The sequence below is a fragment of the Oncorhynchus keta genome, chromosome 23 (genome assembly GCF_023373465.1).
Source record: "Oncorhynchus keta strain PuntledgeMale-10-30-2019 chromosome 23, Oket_V2, whole genome shotgun sequence".
In the NCBI taxonomy this organism is placed as follows: domain Eukaryota; kingdom Metazoa; phylum Chordata; class Actinopteri; order Salmoniformes; family Salmonidae; genus Oncorhynchus; species Oncorhynchus keta.
The window spans coordinates 22018483-22040377 of record NC_068443.1 but is presented as its reverse complement, the minus strand read 5'-3'; the positions used below and the strand labels follow the sequence as shown (position 1 = coordinate 22040377).

Here is a 21895-nt window from a genome sequence, read left to right as displayed (position 1 = left end):
CTCAGCCACACTCAAGGTCCTAAACAATATCATAACCGCCATCGATAAAATACAGTACTGTGCAGCGGTCTTCATCGACCTGGCCAAGGCCAGACTCTGTCAAAAGCAGCAGACTCAACAGCCTTGGTTTCTCTAATGACTGCCTTGCCTGGTTCACTAACTACTTCTCAGATACAGTTCCGTGTGTCAAATCAGAGGGCCTGTTATCCGGAACTCTGGCAGTCTCTATTGGGTTGCCACAGGGTTCAATTCTCAGGCTGACTCTTTTCTCTGAATATGTCAATGATGTCGTTCTTGCTGCGGGTCATTCTTTGATCCACCTCTAAGCAGACGGCACCATTCTGTATACATCTGGCCCTTCTTTGGACACTGTGTTAACAAAGCTCCAAACTAGCTTCAACGCCATACAACACTCCTTCTGTGGCATCCAGCTGCTCTTAAATGCTAGTTAAATTAAATGCATGCTCATCAACCGATCGCTGCCTGCTCCAGGCCCCCCGACTAGCATCACCACGCTGGACGGTTCAGACTTAGAATATGTGAACAACTACAAATACCTAGGTGTCTGGCTAGACTGTAAACTCTCCTTCCAGACTCATATTAAGCATCTCCAATCCAAAATTAAATCTAGAATCGGCTTCTTATTTCACAACAAAGCCTCCTTCACTCATGCTGCCAAACATACCCTTGTAAAACTGACTATCCTACCGATCCTTGACTTGACTTCCTTTTCCAAAAATGCTCCAACACTACTCAGCAAATTGGATGCAGTCTATCACAGTGCCATCCATTTGGTCTCCAAAGCCCCATATACTACCCACCACTGCGACCTGTATGCTCTCGTTGGCTGGTCCTTGCTACATATTCGTCGCCAAACCCACTGGCTACAGGTCATCTATAAGTCTTTGCTAGGTAAAGCCCCTCCTTATCTCAGCTCACTGGTCACCATAGCAACACCCACCTGTAGCACGCACTCCAGCAGGTATATTTCACTGGTCATCCTCAAAGCCAACACCTCCTTTGACCGCCTTTCCTTCCAGTTGTCTGCTGCCAATTGCAAAAATCACTGAAGTTGGAGACTTATATCTCCCTCATTAACTTTAAGCATCCGCTGTCAGAGCAACTTACCAATCGCTGCAGCTGTACACAGTCCATCTGTAAATAGCCCATCCAACCAACTACAGTTGAAGTTGGAAGTTAACATACACTTAGATTGGAGTCATTCAAACTCGTTTTTCAACCACTTCACACATTTCTTGTTAACAAACTATAGTTTTGGCAAGTTGGTTAGGACATCTACTTTGTGCATGACACAATACATTTTTCCAACAGTTGTTTACAGACAGATTATTTAAGTTATAATTCACTGTGTCACAATTCCAGTGGCTCAGGAGTTTACATACACTAAGTTGACTGTGCCTTTAAACAGCTTGGGGAAAATTACAGAAAAGTATGTCATGGCTTTAGAAGCGTATAATAGGCTAATTGACATCATTTGAGACAATTGGAGGTGTACCCATGGATGTATTTCAAGGCCTACCTTCAAACTCAGTGGGAAAATGGGAAAATCAAAATAAATCAGCCAAGACCTCAGAAAAGAAATTGTAGACCTCCACAAGTCTGGTTCATCCTTGGGAGCAAGAATTAAAGTCGACTTATTTATGTTTATCTAAGTCTTAAGGAACTATATTGAGCCATTACATCACTTCCTGTTTCACTAGGGTATAAAAATGAGGTAACACGCATGCAATATCCTTTTGTCATCCAACGCCATGAAGAAAAACAAAATAACTGGCAGTTCAAAAGAGACAGATGGTCATAGACCTTCATAATTCTGGTAATGGCTACAAGAAGATTCACAAATGATTTATTATACCACTGAGCATTGTCAGGGCAATTATTTTTTTTAAAGATAAAAAATATGGAACAGTTGAAAGCCTCACGGGTAGATGGAAATGCATCCCCCCACCCACCCACCCAGGATAGGGAGGAGGATGGTGAGAGAAGCAATAAAATCCCAAAGAATCACTGTGAAATAATTGCAGGCCTTGGTGGCGTCTTTGGGTCAGACCTTTCTGACCGCGAGACACAGACGCAAGCGCTTGGAGTTTGCCAAACGTCATTTCAATTATGACTGACTTGGTCAGATACAGCATCGGCATGTTTGGCGTCAAAACAAAGATGCATACAAGGAGAGACACCTCATACTCATGGTGAAATATGGTGGTGGGTCAGTGATGTTTTGGGGCTGTTTTAATTCCAGAGGTACAGGGGCACATGTTAATATTGATGGCATAATGAATTCCACCAAGTATCAGGCAATTTTGGCTGACAATCTGGTTGCCTCTGCCAGAAGGCTGGGACTTGTCCGTAGGTGGACTTGACTTGACCCAAAATATACCTCAAGATCCACACAGAAATGGTTCTGTGACAACAAAATCAATGTTCTGCCATGGCCATCTCAGTCGCCGGAACTCAATCCAATCGAAAACCTGTGGGCTGAGTTGAAGAGGTCAGTGGATAAGCGAAACCCAAAAATGTGAAGGATCTTGAAAGGATCTGTGTAGAGGAATGGTCCAAAATCCCTCCAAATGTGTTACTTAACCTTGCTGTTATCCTTGCCAGAGGTGGTTGCTCTAAGTACTGAGTGAGGAGTGCCAATAATTATGAAACCTTGATTTTGGTGAAATGTATTTTGTATTAAATAATTGTATGATTTTGGTTAGTTCCATTGAAACATTAATAATGTACAGTATTTCTCACATGTTGGTATTTTGAGTTTATCTCTAATTATATTTTAAATATATTTTTAAGTATTGTTTGTGCGTTGCCAGTCAGGGGTGCCAGTCATTTTGGAGCCCACTGTCGGTGAAGTCTACCCATAGAGTATGTGGCATAGACTGTATACAAATTGTGAATATAAAAAATAAGCGTAGGCCTGCCATCCTTCATTTACATAGACCATGCTTCTCTAGATGAGAAAAAACTACATATCCCAGGAAGCATTGAAAACATCGGGAGCTTTAGGGAACAGCGCTGCTGCAGACTGTGTGAGTACTCGATCGCTCGCAATTTGGGGAGCTCTCGGGAAAGCCGTTGGAGACCTACTTCTCGAAACAAGAGTACAACAATAAATGCCGTAATTTCCATTTGTTGGTTTTACAGAATTCTTCGTTTAGAATGGGTAATGGGCTCAATAAGGTATGTTATTCGTTGATATACAGCCTATGCATGCGCTCCTAAAGCAAAGTTTACGCATAGTCGCTGAGTAGGCTACAGTAGTTTTGTAGACAGGGGGTTTCAATGAATATAGAATGTCAATCAAACGCGTGTAGTCAAATGTGTTTAATGCGTGTGTTCTATTGGTGTTATGAACACGTATTGCGTCTAATTTATATTGAATCGGTGCACAATTGCATAATAGCATATTCCACTTCAGGCCATCTGCCATAAGAGTGTCTGTTTGTCGCTGTATGTATGCTACTGTACAATGTACACTTTAATGACTCTAGCTGTCTATCAAAGTAGACACACCCGGTGTGTAGGCGTTGTGCTTTTACATACCAACTCCTTGGCTACACATTGGACAGATTTATGTTGAAAATGATCAAAGCATGCTACATTTGATGATATTACTTATGGGTGTAATGCATTTCTGTGTCTTATCACATACTGTAGGCTCCGTGTCATCATGGCTACTTTAGCAATTGACCTTCTCAAATGTTGGCTTGGTACTTGGTGTACACAACAGGTGTCATCAACTCATTTCAATTGGAAACGCTTTCTGCACCTCTCATCACTGTTATTCCAGCTGGGTTTGAGATGGGGGAGGAGAGGTATGAGGGAAGCAGGCACACACGTGCACGCACACGCACGCACACACATGCACATACAAACACACACATAAACACACACGCACACATAAACACACACGCACGCACACACACACACACACACAGTGGATGAAAAAGTACCCAATGACTCAAGTAAAAGGGAATGTTATGGATAGCCAGGGTCACACTCCAACACTCAGACATAATTTACAAACAAAGCATTTGTGTTTAGTGAGCCTTCCAGATCAGAGGCAGTCGGGGTGATACGTGTGTGAATTGAACCATTTTCCTGTTCTACTAAGCATTCAAAATGTAACGAGTACTTTTGGGTGACATGGAAAATGTATGGAGTAAAAAGTATAGATAACCCAAAAAAACGACTTAAGTAGTACTTTCAAGTATTATTACGACGTTTCCAGCTACAATAGTCATCTACAACATTAACATGGTCTACAACTGTATTTCTGATCAATTTTATGTTATTTTAATGGACAAAAAAATGCTTTTCATTCAAAAACAAGGACATTTCTAAGTGACCCCAAACTTTTGAATGGTTGTATATACACACACACAACAGATCCTACATTAACATGTCTTATAATCACTATCATCAGAGTGAACTGTGTCTGTTATGTGAGCTCACTCGCCTCTGGTATTTGGTGTCAAACTAAATATACAGTCTCTGCACCTCCATGTTGTCTTTCCTTGAGAACACAGGCTATATATTTGAGTTTCGTCTTTGCTGTCAATAGTGGCACAGGAGTATAGGCCCAGGGGCTTGTGTTTTAAGTAGTAATATTGTTGCTTAGCCTAGTTATTTGTGTAATGAATGAAATGCTTGTTGTAATTATGTCTTGTTTAAGAACACTGGTGAATGTAAACAACAGGTCACACAATAATATTCAATTCTTACCTTCCCATAGGTCCTGCCTGACTTGTACTTAGGAAACTTCAAAGGTAAGTGTTTCTTCCCAGCTGTACTGGTCAGAGGCTTGAGCTAAGGATAAGACCAATGAAGACACCCCTTCACCATTTTCCCTTCCAGTACATTTCAGTGGCACATTCATATTTGAGAACATTCTATGAATATTTAATGGATGATTCATGTGTTTTGTCATTCAATACTTGTTTTCCTTTAGATGCGAGGGACAGAGAGCAGTTAGCGAGGAACAACATCACACACATCCTCTCCATCCATGACAGTGCAGCCCCTATCCTGCCGGTAAGAAAACAATTCCCAGTGGACCATTCGCTAGATCAAAATGGCTAAATACCGTGTCAGACCTCCTTTCAGCATGATATTATATGAATGTACGTGATCTAATGACACCTGACACATGCATTAATACACGTTCCTTAATGCCTGTCTGTAGCATATGCACACACAAAATCCAGTTTCAAAATCCAATTTGGATGGATGTTAATGTGACAAATCAAGATTTGCATCCAAGAATGCGGACGCAGTTTGGTTAAGCAAATAAATTGACAGTCCCCATGTCAGTCCTCATGACTGCTCTTCCTATAAGAGCATGGTATATGTTTGCCCCTGGACCAGCCTTTCAGAAAATTCAGGACAGCAGTATGGGAATGTGGCTTAGCGTGTAATATTAGACTAGGCCCCATCCCAAACAAAACAGGTTCACATTACATCAATAGAAATCATTTGTTGGAGCCTGTATGAGCTCTGTGGGAGGGTGTAGGCGGTAGAGAGGAGTATTCTTTTTAGTTTCTGACCCAGTGCTCTGGCTCTAGCTTGTGTGGGATTTGGTGTTCTCATATTCTACTACTCCCTATAGAAACTAGCACAGTCTGTCCCGTTCCTTTACTTCCCCACTACAGCTGCAATCACCACATCAGAAACACAGTCTATAGGATAGGACCTGGTGTGTAAGCTTACATAATGGTTGTTATTGTTTGCAGGCACACTTGCAAGACTGAGAGCATTATGTAATAGTGTGAACAGAGTGGTGTTTACAACGATCCTGTCGGCATGCTTTGCCTGTTAGATTGTAATTGTGTTAGAGCGTATAACAGTTGTATGTTTTCCTGCAGGAGATTACCTATCTATGCATCTCAGCAGCGGACCTGCCCACACAAAACCTGTAAGTAGCCCAACACACAGCACCACACAGTACACAAGGCTACCATACAGAACAGGACAGCACCGGACTGAAGCAGACTAGACCAGTCAGATCCATTCTATCTAGCACACACACTCTGTGTGGGCGTCTCTAGTTCATGTTCTCCTGATATGAAAATGATATGCTTCACATGCTCACCAGTTGACTGTGAATCAAAGCACTGAATAAATCACCAGCTGACTAGGCGTTTCGGCTTCTTATTTCCCTCATGAGAAATCATGGAATGCTTTTTACTCATTAGGATTAAGACAATAAACATGCAGAGATGTAGTGAGCACCGACATACCAACATATGCATACATAAATAGGCGGATAGATAGATGCTGTAAAAACATGCACAAATGCACACACACATTTCCTCTGGTTGAGTGCATAGAGTGCAGGTGGCCTGGTCCTCTACGCAGGAAGGAACAGGAAGTCTCTGCTTCTCTATGAGTTGCCACGTCCGTCTGCACTGCGCCTCTATTTTTATCACACCCCCGAAAAAGACTCACGCACACACTAACACCCAGGCACCCAGATGTCGCTGTCAACTCCCCTGTTACTCCCACACCTTGCCTCTCCAGCAAGGTGTGTGAAACCTGCAGGTGAAATGTTAAACTGGCCCTGGCTAGCCAGAGATGGACAGACACCACTTGCTCATCCTGGTCCTGTCAGGAGGATGGATAGATGGCCCTAGGGCCTAGAAGAACACACCCATGCTCACCCCTACGGCCCTCCCCTCACCCATACCCTTCACTGCTCGCACACCACAGGTGGCTGATGGCACCGTAATTAGGGAGGATGGGCTCATAGTAATGGCTGGAAGGGAATACATGGAATAGTATCAAACACATCAAACACATGGTTTCCATGTGTGTTTTTTCACCTTTCCAGCCATTATTATGAGTCGTTCTCCTCTCAGCATTATGAGTCGTTACCCACTCATCCCCCCACTTTCTATGACTGGGGTGGAGGGCCCGTTTTACAGCTTTTTTGGCAAATTTAATGTTACTTGTCCTATATGCTTTGTCTTCCACAACAAATACAATGTTGTTACTACTGTGGGAATGGTAACCGGTTTGTTATTGTGTTATGACCTGCTTATGACTGTACATAACCTGTATGTGTGTCATTCTCAGGACACAGCACTTCAAACAGAGCATCATGTTCATGCACGAGTCCCGGCTGAAAGGAGAGGGCTGTCTGGTCCACTGGTGAGTCATAAACTTTGTCCATCTGTTACTGTATCTCTGTATCTCTGAGTGCTCACAAGTGAACCCATGTGTGACTATGGTAAGCAGCACATAGACAGATAACAAAGAAGGCTATTCTTGAACTTCCCCAAACAACAATCTTGATTTGAATGTGTTGTGTTGTTCAACTATCTGAGGTATCTCTGGTGAGGGTCTTCTGGGAAATACAGAAGACCCTTCCGTTAAATAAATGTTCTAATGTTGCCTCCACAGTCTCTATCTTTGACTTCCAAGTCAAGTAAATGTATTGTCTATTAATATGACCTGCTGATGTCCATGCCCTTTATCTCTATCATGGCCAGGCCAGCTCTTATCCATCCCTCCCTCTTAAATGTAAAGTCCCCATATTTGGGGACCCTGTTTGATTTGTTTTATTGAATTGAGGGCTGGTATGAGAATGGTAGACCCTATCTGCAAAACCAGGATGTCTGCGGAAAACTGAGTATCTTGGCTATTGATCGGCGCCTTCAAGTCTTTGGTGTGACTTACTACCATATATGGGCATACACATTTATGAGGGCCGATAACCTCATTTCAAGATGGCTGCTACCTTCATTCCGGTTAGCGTTGTGAAGCATAAACGGAATAAACACGGAATACACTGATAAACACCAAAAGCCGGGACTCCGCAGATCATAAGGATGTGTTATTCATCTGCCTGTGACCTACCGTTATTGATCACCAGTGCCGAGAGTCAAAATGTTTATTTTACCCAACGTTTTCATCAAACAAATTATAATCGAATCAAACATTATTTGTCACATGGGTCGAATACAAGTGTAGACCTTACCGTGAAATGCTTGAAATGAGTTAAGAAAATATTTACAAAATAAAGTAAAGGAGAAATAATAAAAAGTAACACAATAACGAGGCTATACAGGGGGTACCGGTACCGAGTCAGTGTGAGGGGGTACAGGTTAGTCGAGGTCATTTGTACATGTAGGTAGAGGTGAAGTGACTATGCTTAGATAATAAACAGTGAGTATCAGCAGTGTAAAAACAAATGGAGGGGGTCAATGGCTATTTGATTAATTGTTCAGCAGTCTTATGGCTTGGGGGTAGAGGCTGTTAAGGAGCCTTTTGGTCTTAGTACCGCTTGCGTGCGGTAGCAGAGAAAACAGTCTATGACTTGGGTGACTAGAGTCTGTGACAATTTTATGGGCTTTCTTCTGACACCACCTATTATATTTATTTTAATTTTACCTGTTAAGTCAGTTAAGGACAAATTCTTATTTTCAATGACGGCCTAGAAACAGTGGGTTAACTGCCTTGGTCAGGGGCAGAACTACAGATTTTTACCTTGTCAGCTCGGGGATTCGATCTTGCAACCTTCTGGTTACTAGTCCAACGCTCTGACCACTAGGATACCTGCCACCCCAGGTCATATAGGTCCTGGATGGCAGGAAGCTTGCCCCCCAGTGGAGTACTGGGCCGTACGCACTACCCTCTGTAGCGGTTTACGGGGACCCATGCCAAATCCTCATGGGTCTTACAAGGTAAGCTTTGATTTGGTCTGTGTTTTCGCTACATGGGGCATATGAAATGAATCCCTAGGTTGGTAGGAGCAAATCTAGCTTATTGCCAATGTTATCTGATGATGTATGACTTAATGGCAAGATCGAATGGCCAATGTCCACCGAATGACTATAGCCGGCAACTATGATGTTGCCGGCTGACGCCCTGTAGGCATCCATTACACATGGAATTGGCTACTATGGCACCTTGACAGTCTTGTAGCCAATGAGGTAAGCTTTCCAGGGATATGCAGTTGACCTGGATGGGACAAAGCAAGGCCTATAACCTTTTATGCGTAATGCGAACTACTGCTACCTGGATCAGAGACGAGACGCACACTACATTACATTGTAAACAGATTTCATCACTTTAACATAAAATGCTTCTCAAGGGGTAAAAAAGGTAAAAACTAAGAATATCGAACAGAAACCTAAAAAGAAAGCAACTTCGAATAAGTATACCGACATAGAAGCTTTGAATAAAATACTGGAGTCGGACTCGGATCCTTCATTCCCAAGATGGCAGTCAGACGTCCTTTGTCCTCGTCGTGTCGTGTCCCGTGTAAATATATATTTACATCTTTTCTTCACATATCTTTTTATATATCTTTTTTTCTAAAAATCTCAACTTCAAAACACTCTCCTGCAACCCGCCTCACCAATTTAAAAAAAAGTATTATTCACCTCAAATCTGAAATTCATAATAGAAGCTAGCCAGAAGCTATCCAGTTTACTGGCTAACGTTAGTATTCAGCTAACCACGGTTGGTGGTCATCAGCTATCCTTTAGCTCGAAAAGCTATCGGCAGTTTTGTACAACGCGACTCAGACCAGAGCATACCGGACCAATTTTCTCTCCATATCCCCGGATTTCTACCGCAAGCTCTGGACATTTACACCTGGATCTTGCAGCTAGCTAGCTTCTATCCAAGTGACTATTGGCTTACGTCAGTCCCGGAGCAAACATCAATTATTCTGGAGCTAGCCAGGTGAAGAGTTCCATCAGCCACTCCTGGACTACAATCACCTATCCAGACCCGTTTTACTGCCGATGCAGAGCCCCACCGGGCCTTCACGACTGGACTACCGACGTTATCTACCCGAGGGTGTTATCCAACTGGCCCCTCCGTCGCGACGTTACCTGAACACCCATCTGCGGCCCACTAATCGTTAGCTGTCTTATCGGCTGCTATCTGAATAGGTCTGAATAGGACAATTTTCTTGGGTCACTATAACTATATCTATTTTGCCAATTGGATTGTTCCCCTCTACCACACGGTACCCCACTAATCTACCGATGGAAACGCACAAGGTGGCTAAAAACAGACCTCCGTCCTCTGCCAGTTTGCTACCGATGGCCCGGCTAGCTGTCTGAATCGCCGTGACCCCAACCAACCTCACTACTCACTGGACCCTTATGATCACTCAACTAAGCATGCCTCTCCTTAAAGTCAATATGCCTTGTCCATTGCTGTTCTGGTTAGTGTTTATTGACTGTAAAGCCTCTAGCCCTGCTCACTATACCTTATCCAACCTTTCAGTTCCACCACCCACACATGCAATGAAATCACCTGGTTTCAATGATGTTTCTAGAGACAATATCTCTCTCATCATCACTCAATGCCTATGTTTACCTCCACTGTATTCACATCCTACCATACCTTTGTCTGTACATTATATCTTGAAGCTATTTCATCGCCCCCAGAAACCTCATTTTACTCTGTTATTCTGGACGTCCTAGACGACCAATTCTCATAGCTTTTAGCCGTTTCCTTATCCTACTCCTCCTCTGTTACTCTGGTGATGTAGAGGTGAATCCAGGCCCTGCAGTGCCAAGCTCCACTCCTATTCCCCAGGCGCTCTCTTTTGATGACTTCTGTAACCGTAATAGCCTTGGTTTCATGCATGTTAACATTAGAAACCTCTTCCCTAAGTTTGTTTTATTCACTGCTTTAGGACACTCTGCCAATCCTGGCTTAGGAAAACCACCAAAAACTCTGAAATCTCCATCCCTAACTACAACATCTTCAGACAAGATAGAAGAGCCTGACATGATGACTCCTTGCTGTCCCCAGTCCACCTGGCCGTGCTGCTGCTCCAGTTTCAACTGTTCTGCGTTATTATTGTTCGACCATGCTGGTCATTTATGAACATTTTAACATCTTGGCCATGTTCTGTTATAATCTCCACCCGGCACAGCCAGAACAGGACTGGCCACCCCACATAGCCTGGTTCCTCTCTAGGTTTCTTCCTAGGTTTTGGCCTTTCTAGGAAGTTTTTCCTAGCCACCGTGCTTCTACACCTGCATTGCTTGCTGTTTGGGGTTTTAGGCTGGATTTCTGTACAGCACTTTGAGATATCAGCTGATGTACGAAGGGCTATATAAATACATTTGATTTTATTTGATTTTTGATTTGATTTGATTTGAACGGCCGAAGGGGGCGATGTTGCAATCTACTGCAGAGATAGCCTGCAGAGTTCTCTCCTACTATCCAGGTCTGTACCCAAACAACTTGAGCTTCTACTTTTAAAAATCTACCTCTCTAAAAACAAGTCTCTCACCGTTGCCGCCTGCTATAGACCACCCTCTGCCCCCAGCCGGGCCTGTTGTCCGGGCGTCTGGCAGTCTCTATGTTGGTGCCACAGGGTTCAATTCTTGGGCCAACTCTCTTCTCTGTATACATCAATGATGTCGCTCTTGCTGCTGGTGAGTCTCTGATCCACCTCTACGCAGACGACACCATTATGTATACTTCTGGCCCTCCTTTGGACACTGTGTTAACGACCATCCAGACAAGCTTCAATGCCATACAACTCTCCTTCCGTGGCCTCCAACTGCTCTTAAATACAAGTAAAACCAAATGTATGCTCTTCAACCGATCGCTGCCTGCACCTGCCCGCCCGTCCAGCATCACTACTCTGGACGGTTCTAACTTAGAATATGTGGACAACTACAAATACCTAGGTGTCTGGTTAGACTGTACACTCTCCTTCCAGACTCACATCAAACATCTCCAATCCAAAGTTAAATCTAGAATTGGCTTCGTATTTCGCAACAAAGCATCCTTCACTCATGCTGCCAAACATAGCCTCATAAAACTGACCATCCTATCGATCCTCGACTTCGGAGATGTCATTTACAAAATAGCCTCCAATACTCTACTCAATAAATTGGATGCAGTCTATCACAGTGCCATCCGTTTTGTCACCAAAGCCCCATATACTATCCACCACTGCGACGTGTACGCTCTCGTTGGTTGGCCCTCGCTTCATACTTGTCGCCAAAACCACTGGCTCCAGGACATCTACAAGACCCTGCTAGGTAAAGTCCCCCTTATCTCAGCTCGCTGGTCATCATAGCACCACCCAACTGTAACACACGCTCCAGCAGGTATATCTCTCTGGTCACCCCCAAAACCAATTCTTCCTTTGGACGCCTCTCATTCCAGTCCTCTGCTGCCAGTCACTGGAACGAACCACAAAAATCTCTGAAACTGGAAACACTTATCTTCCTCACTAGCTTTCAGCACCAGCTGTCAGAGCAGCTCACAGTTTACTGCACCTGTACGTAGCCCATCTATAATTTAGCCCAAACAAGTACCTCTTCCCCTACTGTATTTATTAATGAATTTATTTTGCTCCTTTGCACCCCATTATTTTTATTTCTACTTTGCACATTCTTCCACTGCAAATCTACCATTCCAGTGTTTTACTTGCTATATTGTATTTACTTCGCCACCATGGCCTTTTCTTTGCCTTTACCTCCCTTATCTCACCTCATTTGCTCACGTCGTATATAGACTTATTTTTCTGCTGTATTATTGACTGTATGTTTGTTTTACTCCATGTGTAACTCTGTTTTGTGACGAACTGCTTTGCTTTATCTTGGCCAGGTCGCAATTGTAAATGAGAACTTGTTCTCAACTTGCCTACCTGGTTAAATAAAGGTTAAATAAAAAATATGTATAAAAAAGGGGAACGAAGATTTCGACTTGGCCGACGAAGATTTCTTTCTAGAAGGATTGGATCCACTTTTAGATCTGTAAGTAAATTATTTTCATGACTTTATATATTTACTATAGGTATTGTTTTTTTTTTTACAAATCTTCTGCTTTTTGTGCTTTGGATTTAGTTACCATAGGCCTATGTAACAAGTCATTTCAATGTTATATATTTCCAAAGTAGTTATTGTCTATGTTTCATATTAGTTCACTGTTTGCTGTTCTAAGTTTCATCTTTGTAACTTTGGAGAGGCCACTAAACTCTCATGGCCATTGTTTATTTGTGGTTGTCGCCTTTGTGTTACTGTTTGCATTGTGTGTGTGCTTCACACCTTCTATGAGAGTCACTGTACAGATAAAGTTTAGGCGTGGTGTTTTTACTCTACAGTAATGTCGTTTTGTAAATTTAGTCAACTGTAATTCTGTGTCTTACAACAATATATCCCTTTATTTTATTCACCACAGAGTGGAGGATGCAGAAGATTTGGATGATGACTTTTGGGAGCCACCCCTTCCATGCAAGCGCCACCCCGACGGTCAAGGTCCCCCCTTCAACCACCCCCACTGCTGTGTCAATCACCCCATCTGATGATTCTACTACCACTACTCTGCAAAGACCCCACTCCTCTTCAACCACCCCCACTGCAGTGTCAATCACCCCATCTGATGATTCTACTACCACTACTCTGCAAAGACCCCACTCCTCTTCAACCACCCCCACTGCAGTGTCAATCACCCCATCTGATGATTCTACTACCATTACTCTGCAAAGACCCCACTCCTCTTCAACCTGCCCCACTGCAGTGTCAATCACCCCATCTGATGATTCTACTACCATTACTCTGCAAAGACCCCACTCCTCTTTTACCACCCCCACTGCAGTGTCAATCACCCCATCTGATGATTCTACTACCACTACTCTGCAAAGACCCCACTCCTCTTCAACCACCCCCACTGCTGTGTCAATCACCCCATCTGATGATTCTACTACCACTACTCCGCAAAGACCCCACTCCTCTTCAACCACCCCCACTGCTGTGTCAATCACCCCATCTGATGATTCTACTACCACTACTCTGCAAAGACCCCACTCCTCTTTTACCACCCCCACTGCAGTGTCAATCACCCCATCTGATGATTCTACTACCACTACTCTGCAAAGACCCCACTCCTCTTTTACCACCCCCACTGCAGTGTCAATCACCCCATCTGATGATTCTACTACCATTACTCTGCAAAGACCCCACTCCTCTTCAACCACCCCCACTGCAGTGTCAATCACCCCATCTGATGATTCTACTACCACTACTCTGCAAAGACCCCACTCCTCTTCAACCACCCCCACTGCTGTGTCAATCACCCCATCTGATGATTCTACTACCACTACTCCGCAAAGACCCCACTCCTCTTCAACCACCCCCACTGCAGTGTCAATCACCCCATCTGATGATTCTACTACCACTACTCTGCAAAGACCCCACTCCTCTTCAACCACCCCCACTGCAGTGTCAATCACCCCATCTGATGATTCTACTACCACTACTCTGCAAAGACCCCACTCCTCTTCAACCACCCCCACTGCAGTGTCAATCACCCCATCTGATGATTCTACTACCACTACTCTGCAAAGACCCCACTCCTCTTTTACCACCCCCACTGCAGTGTCAATCACCCCATCTGATGATTCTACTACCACTACTCTGCAAAGACCCCACTCCTCTTCAACCACCCCCACTGCAGTGTCAATCACCCCATCTGATGATTCTACTACCACTCTACTCCTCTCAACCAAAGACCCCATCTGATGATTCTACTACCACTACTCCGCAAAGACCCCACTCCTCTCCATCAACCACCCCCCACTGCAGTGTCAATCACCCCATCTGTGATTCTACTACCACTCCGCAAAGACCCCAACTCTGTGTCAATCACCCCATCTGATGATTCTACTACCACTACTCCGCAAAGACCCCACTCCTCTTCAACCACCCCCACTGTCAATCACCCCATCAGTGTCAATCACCCCATCTGATGATTCTACTACCACTACTCTGCAAAGACCCCACCACCCCCTCTTCAACCATTCCCCCACTGCAGTGTCAATCACCCCATCTGTCAATCACCCCATCTGATGATTCTACTACCACTACTCTGCAAAGACCCCACTCCTCTTCAACCACCCCCACTGCAGTGTCAATCACCCCATCTGATGATTCTACTACCACTACTCTGCAAAGACCCCACTCCTCTTCAACCACCCCCACTGCAGTGTCAATCACCCCATCTGATGATTCTACTACCACTACTCTGCAAAGACCCCACTCCTCTTCAACCACCCCCACTGCAGTGTCAATCACCCCATCTGATGATTCTACTACCACTACTCTGCAAAGACCCCACTGCAGTGTCAATCACCCCATCTTGATTCAACCACTACTCTGCAAAGACCCCACTGCAGTGTCAATCACCCCATCTGATGATTCTACTACCACTACTCCGCAAAGACCCCACTCCTCTTCAACCTGCCCCACTGCTGTGTCAATCACCCCATCTGATGATTCTACTACCACTACTCCGCAAAGACCCCACTCCTCTTCAACCTGCCCCACTGCTGTGTCAATCACCCCATCTGATGATTCTACTACCACTACTCCGCAAAGACCCCACTCCTCTTCAACCTGCCCCACTGCAGTGTCAATCACCCCATCTGATGATTCTACTACCACTACTCCGCAAAGACCCCACTCCTCTTCAACCTGCCCCACTGCAGTGTCAATCACCCCATCTGATGATTCTACTACCACTACTCCGCAAAGACCCCACTCCTCTTCAACCACCCCCACTGCAGTGTCAATCACCCCATCTGATGATTCTACTACCATTACTCCAAGACCCCACTCCTCTTCAACCACCCCCACTGCAGTGTCAATCACCCCATCTGATGATTCTACTACCACTACTCCGCAAAGACCCCACTCCTCTCCTCTTCAACCCCCACTACCCACTGCAGTGTCAATCACCCCATCTGATGACTACCACTACCCACACTGATCTGATGATTCTACTACCACTACTCCGCAAAGACCCCACTCCTCTTCAACCACCCCCACTGCTGTGTCAATTCTGATGATTCTACTACCACACTCCGCAAAGACCCCACTCCTCTTCAACCACCCCCACTGCAGTGTCAATCACCCCATCTGATGATTCTACTACCACTACTCCGCAAAGACCCCACTCCTCTTCAACCACCCCACTGCAGCTGTGTCAATCACCCCATCTGAGTGATTCTATTCTACCACTACTCCGCAAAGACCCCACTCCTCTTCAACCACCCCCACTGCTGTGTCAATCACCCCATCTGATGATTCTACTACCACCAAAGACCCCACTCCTCTTCAACCACCCCCACTGCTGTGTCAATCACCCCATCTGATGATTCTACTACCACTACTCAAAGACCCCACTCCTCTTCAACCACCCCCACTGCTGTGTCAATCACCCCATCTGATGATTCTACTACCACTACTCCGCAAAGACCCCACTCCTCTTCAACCACCCCCACTGCAGTGTCAATCACCCCATCTGATGATTCTACTACCACTACTCCGCAAAGAGCCCACTCCTCTTTTACCACCCCCACTGCAGGCCCTGGCACCAGTCCCCTCTGTGCAAGTTAATCTGGAGGTGAGGGGCAGGGAGGAGATCTAGGCCTCAATAGAGAAGAGGGAGAGGCAGTGGAAGCAGCACAACAGAGGGAGAGGAAACTGAGGACAGGTGGCATACGGTCTTTGAAGATGATGAGGAACCAGAACAATTTTGGTTTAAACCCAAAGGCCCACAGGTGGTTAGTGATGAAACATACAGCCCCTTACAGCTGTTTCAGCTCTACTTTACAACCTCTGTACTGGGAACACTAATTAGTAATACCAACAAGTATGGGGACAAGAAGCAGCAGGGGGGAAGGAAGATGTCCTGAAAACCTGTCACCTTGGGTGACATGCTCAACTACACTTCCTTGGTGATTTACATGGGACTGGTAAAGGTATCAAGACTAGTTGACAACTGGAGCAAGTCCCCACTCAATCGGTTCGAGTTCCCCACCTCCATCATGAGTGAAACGCGATTCTTGGTCATCAACCATACTATTCACATGAGTGACCCACAAAAGTATCAGGAGAATGACCAGAAGGGGACTGCAGGGTATGATCGTCTTGCAAGAGTCAAGCACCTGTATCATGACATGGTGGAGGTATGCAAAACTTACTTCCAGCCTGCTCAAAATCTATCTATAGATGAGTGCATGGTTGCCTCAAAGGCTTGAATTGGCTTGAAGCGATATATGAAAAATAAGCAGACCAAATGGGGCTACAAGGTGCTTTGTGCTAGATTATTCAGCCTCTGCCTACACGTGGAACTTTTTCATCTAAACTCAGCAAAAAAAGAAATGTCCCTTTTTCAGGACCCTGTCTTTCAAAGATCATTCGTAAAAATCCAAATAACTTCACAGATCTTGATTGAAAAGCATTTAAACACTGTTTCCCATGCTTGTTCAATGAAACATAAAACATTTATGAACATGCACCTCTGGAACGGTCGCTAAGACACTAACAGCTTACAGATGGTAGGCAATTAAGGTCACAGTTATGAACACGTAGGACACTAAAAGAGGCCCTTCTACTGACTCTGAAAAACACCAAAAGAAACATGCCCAGGGTCCCTGCTCATCTGTGTGAACGGGCCTTAGGCATGCTGCAAGGAGGCATGAGGACTGCAGATGTGGCCAGGGAAATAAATTGCAATGTCCGTACTGTGCAATGTCCGTACCTAAGACAGTGCTATAAGGAGATAGGACGGACAGCTGATCATCCTTGCAGTGGCAGACCACGTGTAACAACACCTGGCACAAGATCGGTACATCTGAACATCACACCTGCGCGACAGGTACAGAATGGCAACAACAACTGCCTGAGTTACACCAGGAATGCACAATTCCTCCATCAGTGCTCAGATTGTCTGCAATAGGCTGAGAGAGACTGTTGTAAGGCAGGTCCTCACCTGACATCACCAGCAGCAACATCGCCTATGGGCCTATGGGCACAAACCCACCGTTGCTGGATCAGACAGGCCTGGCAGAAAGTGCTCTTCACTGAAGAGTCGCGGTTTCATCTCACCAGGGTTGATGGTCGAATTCGCGCTTATCGTCGAAGGAAAGAGCGTTACACCGAGGCCTGTACTTTGGAGCGAGATCGATTTGGAGGTGGAGGGTCCGTCATGGTCTGGGGTGTGTCACAGCATCATCGGATTGAGCATGTTGTCATTGAAGGCAATCTCAACACTGTGCATTACAGGGAAGACATCCTCTTCCCTCATGTGGTACCCTTCCTGCAGGCTCATCCTGACATGACCCTCCAGCCTGACAATACCACCAGCCATACTACTCGTTCTATGTGTGATTTCCTGCAAGACAGGAATGTCAGTATTCTGCCATGGCCAGTGAGGAGCCCAGATCTCAATCCCATTGAGCATGTCTGGGACCTGTTGGATCGGAGGGTGAGGGCTAGGGCCATTCCCCCCCAAAATGTCTGGGAACTTGCAGGTGCCTTGGTGGAAGAGTGGGGTAACATCTCACAGCAAGAACTGGCAAATCTGGTGCAGTCCATTAGAAGGAGATGCACTGCAGTTCTTAATGCAGCTGGTGGCCACACCAGATACTGACTGTTACTTTTGATTTTGACCCCTCCTTTGTTCATGTTACGGCTTTCTTCCGTTGAAGGAGAGTCGGACCAAAATGCAGCGTGGTGAGTTCGATACATCTTTAATAAAGAAAAAAACACGAACAATACAAAAAACAACAAACGGAAAGTGAAAACATATACAGCCTATCTGGTAACTACAAACACAGAGACAGGAACAATCACCCACGACATACTCAAAGAATATGGCTGCCTAAATATGGTTCCCAATCAGAGACAACGATATACACCTGACTCTGATTGAGAACCGCTTCAGGCAGCCATAGACTATGCTAGACACCCCACAAAAAAACCCATGACAAAAACGCACCACAATAACCCATGTCACACCCTGGCCTGACCAAATAAATGAAGACAAACATACATTACTTCGACCAGGGCGTGACAGTTCAGGGACACATTATTCCACTTCTGTTATGCAGTTGATGGGCTTCCCATTCGTCCTAACAGACTCGTTTTCCAAGACCAAGGTAAACAACATGAAAAGACTGCAGAGAGGGGGGCCATACGTTGGATCAGGACTAACAAGCTGCTACGGAAGTAACTATGCTCACCACACAGCATAAGGCATTCAATAACGACCATGTCTCAAGAAGCGTGAAAAATGCCAATGGGTGATGGGTGAGGAAGAATGTCCCTATTCCTGTTTCTGTGAAGGACTACAATGCCAGCATGAGGGGTGACGACCTATCTGATGCTCTGATAGGCTACTACCAGGTCCTCCACAAGACCAGGAAGTGGTATAATACTTTTTTTTTACCACTTTGTGGACATTGCTACAGTAAATACTTGTATTCTCCACAAGCAGATGGCCAAAGCAAAGGTCAAATCCCTCTCTCCCAGTTGGCCTTCCAACAGCAGCTGGTGTTGAATTGGGGGCCCAAAGCAACCTCACAACCACCACAGACCAATACATTGGATATGCCTAGGCTAAACGTTCAGGCACTTTGGAGAGGCTACAAAAACACTTGAAATCCCCTGTATGTCCCCCAAAACCACCACAATGTTTGAGAGAGGATGGTGTTTAAGAAATTTAGATTTTATAAAGAACAATAACTTTTAGGCACCCCCAGTGTGCAAAAACAGGGCAATTACCACATTCGGACACTTTGGAGAGGTTGAAAGGACAGTTGAATGTTGATATGGTAGATATTGTGTTTTTATAATGAACAAATAGCATTTAAGGATTGACAATATGTACTAGCAGTGGAATGATCTAATTTACAGACATATGCCACTTTGGAGAGGTTTAGGGACACTTGGAAACGTCCACACCAGACACCACTTACTAAAACATCTGCCCATTTCTAGCTGTTAGGTCTATCAATCCCATTTGCTTTCTGATATTGTTCACATGTTGTAGAAGCCATCTGATGTGTTTCAGCTCTAGTCATGAATTATTCACTTATAGCTTGTCAATAAAATAAAATAAACTGTTATTTTGTGTGCACTTGATCTTGTGTACTCCTATATATCTTCTGATCATTTCCTCAAAATCTCCCAGATGTCTTCTTTCCAAATATGCCATGTTTTTGCATGTCGGAATCATGTAATTACACATGAATAGCAGTTACTTTTGGGTAAGTCTATTTAGGCGGGAATCTACATTTTGCCATTACATTTAAGAGGTTAACCATCCATTCCTCTCTCCATGCAGTCTGGCGGGTGTGTCTCGGAGTGTCTCCCTGGTGGTGGCCTACATCATGACAGTGACAGGGCTGGGCTGGCAGGAGGCTCTGGCTGCTGTGAGGGTGGCCCGGCCCTGCGCTGGCCCCAACCTGGGGTTTCAGCGCCAGCTCCAGGAGTTTGAGACCACTCACGCTGACCAGGTCAATACAGAGGGGGATAGAGGGAGGACAGGGGAAAAGATGTCAGTCTAGGTACAGGTGACAGTGTAAGAGATGCAGGCACTCTTGGAGGGAATGGAAGTTCAATAAAAAGGAGTTTCTTATCATGAAAAATGTATGTGTTAAGCATTAAAGCCTTCAGAGAGTGGAGTAGACTTGTAGTTACTTGAGGAAGAGAATACAGCTGTCTCAACAGACAAGAGTATTGACATACTTTATGTTGCTGTCTGTCTCTCCAGTACAGGGAGTGGCTTCGGCAGGAGTACAAAGAGAGTCCCTTCAATGACGAGGACGACATCCGCATCCTGTTGACAAGGAGTCTCAAACCCAACGGGGTGGCGGTGGAGGTGAATATTGAGCCGCCCACCCCTCCAGGATTGCAGGGTACCTGAGACCCCTTATCTAGGTCTTAAGTCTTGCATTGTGGGATGATACCACTCTGGTCCCAAGAGGGGGGTTCTCTCTCTGTCAGTACGCCGTTGTCCCTTTGCTGGAGAAGACTGGGGGAGGATGGGCCGATTGATGCACCATTTTGAGAAAGTTTATTGATGTTTATTATGGCTAATACTACTGGTTTCATTACCCCTATTTTATGTATATAGCTATGTATACCACGTTCTGTATTTGTACTTGCTTTTCTAAATCTTCAAAATGTATAATATTGTTACAATGTCATTTGTTTCTTCTTGAAGCCATTTGTGAGCTTTTTGTGCAATAATAAAAGGATTCAAGTCACTGTGTGATTAAATGGTTATTAACTGCTGTGTGTGCTGTCAGATACCATGTGATGACAGAAAGACATTCTCTGTGCTCTCTGTTTCGGGTCTATTTCCTGTTTGTGTCTAATGCAAAGGAAGCCTTGCATGACAGCAGAGAAAAACAACCTTTTCAGCCAACTTTCACTGTCAGCATCGGAGGGATAGAGAGGGCTGGGCATGAGTGCAACTACATTTAATTTGTCTGTAGCTTACCCATCAGCTTACCTATAGTGTAGACCTCCAATAGATATATCACACAGTCTATGAAATAGACCCAGATGATATTTAAGGTTATGCACCTTTCACAACCACTGGAGGGCAGCAGTATTGCCATAGAACCAATTTAGGCTATATTGTAGGCTATTTGTTAATGAAATTAATCCACTCTTCTCCACTAAAATATACTATATCAGTGTAATACTGTAATCACATATCAGGAGGGTTGACTAAATTAAATAGAAATTCCATTTTAAAAGCAATATAACAAAGTTATGAAAAATATATACAGTGCATTCTGATAGTGTTCAGTCAGACCCCTTCACTTTTTCCACATTTTGTTACGTTGCAGCCTTGTTCTAAAATGGATTAAATTGTTTCCCCGCCTCATCAATTTACATACAATACCCCATAATAACAAAGCAAAAACAGGTTTTTAGATTTTTTTCAAATGTATATATATATAAAAAATGAAATACAACATTTACTTAGGTTTTCAGACCTTTTACTCAGTACCTTGTTGAAGTACCTTTGGCAGCTATTACAGCCTCAAATCTTGTTGGGTATGACGCTACAAGCCTGCACACCTGTATTT

The 21895-nt window shown here is 44.5% G+C and overlaps 1 protein-coding gene and 1 long non-coding RNA gene across 4 annotated transcripts; one reads left to right on the top strand and one right to left on the bottom strand.

The window, feature by feature from the left end:
* The first annotated feature begins 2915 nt into the window (after nt 1–2915).
* On the top strand, nt 2916–21061 carry dusp22b (dual specificity phosphatase 22b). 2 transcript variants are annotated; one of them, XM_035799781.2, is made up of 7 exons: nt 2916–3050; nt 4757–4790; nt 4973–5055; nt 5886–5935; nt 7096–7170; nt 20137–20308; nt 20566–21061. In XM_035799781.2, exons 1-7 carry the CDS (start codon nt 2976–2978, stop codon nt 20716–20718), a joined length of 642 nt encoding a protein of 213 aa, XP_035655674.1. In that variant the 5' UTR covers nt 2916–2975; the 3' UTR covers nt 20719–21061. The 2 variants fall into 2 exon arrangements, with proteins under 2 accessions (XP_035655674.1, XP_035655675.1); XM_035799782.2 differs by lacking the exon at nt 2916–3050 and adding an exon at nt 3057–3201.
* On the bottom strand, nt 12758–16351 carry LOC127911021 (uncharacterized). Of its 2 annotated transcripts, none has more exons than XR_008077384.1 (3): nt 16202–16351; nt 15246–15479; nt 12758–13513 (listed from the first exon to the last, which is right to left on the bottom strand). It is a non-coding gene; the product is annotated as an uncharacterized LOC127911021 (long non-coding RNA). The 2 variants fall into 2 exon arrangements; XR_008077385.1 differs by having other exon boundaries at nt 15246–15401.
* Nucleotides 21062–21895: the final 834 nt, after the last annotated feature.

Bases quoted from the DNA above. Each gene is read 5' to 3' on its own strand.
- dusp22b (XM_035799781.2), top strand. From the start codon at position 2,976: ATGAGAAAAAACTACATATCCCAGGAAGCATTGAAAACATCGGGAGCT. The intron at 4,791-4,972 runs GTAAGTGTTTCT...GTTTTCCTTTAG, and splicing joins GTACTTAGGAAACTTCAAAG to ATGCGAGGGACAGAGAGCAG. The intron at 20,309-20,565 runs GTCAATACAGAG...CTGTCTCTCCAG, and splicing joins AGACCACTCACGCTGACCAG to TACAGGGAGTGGCTTCGGCA.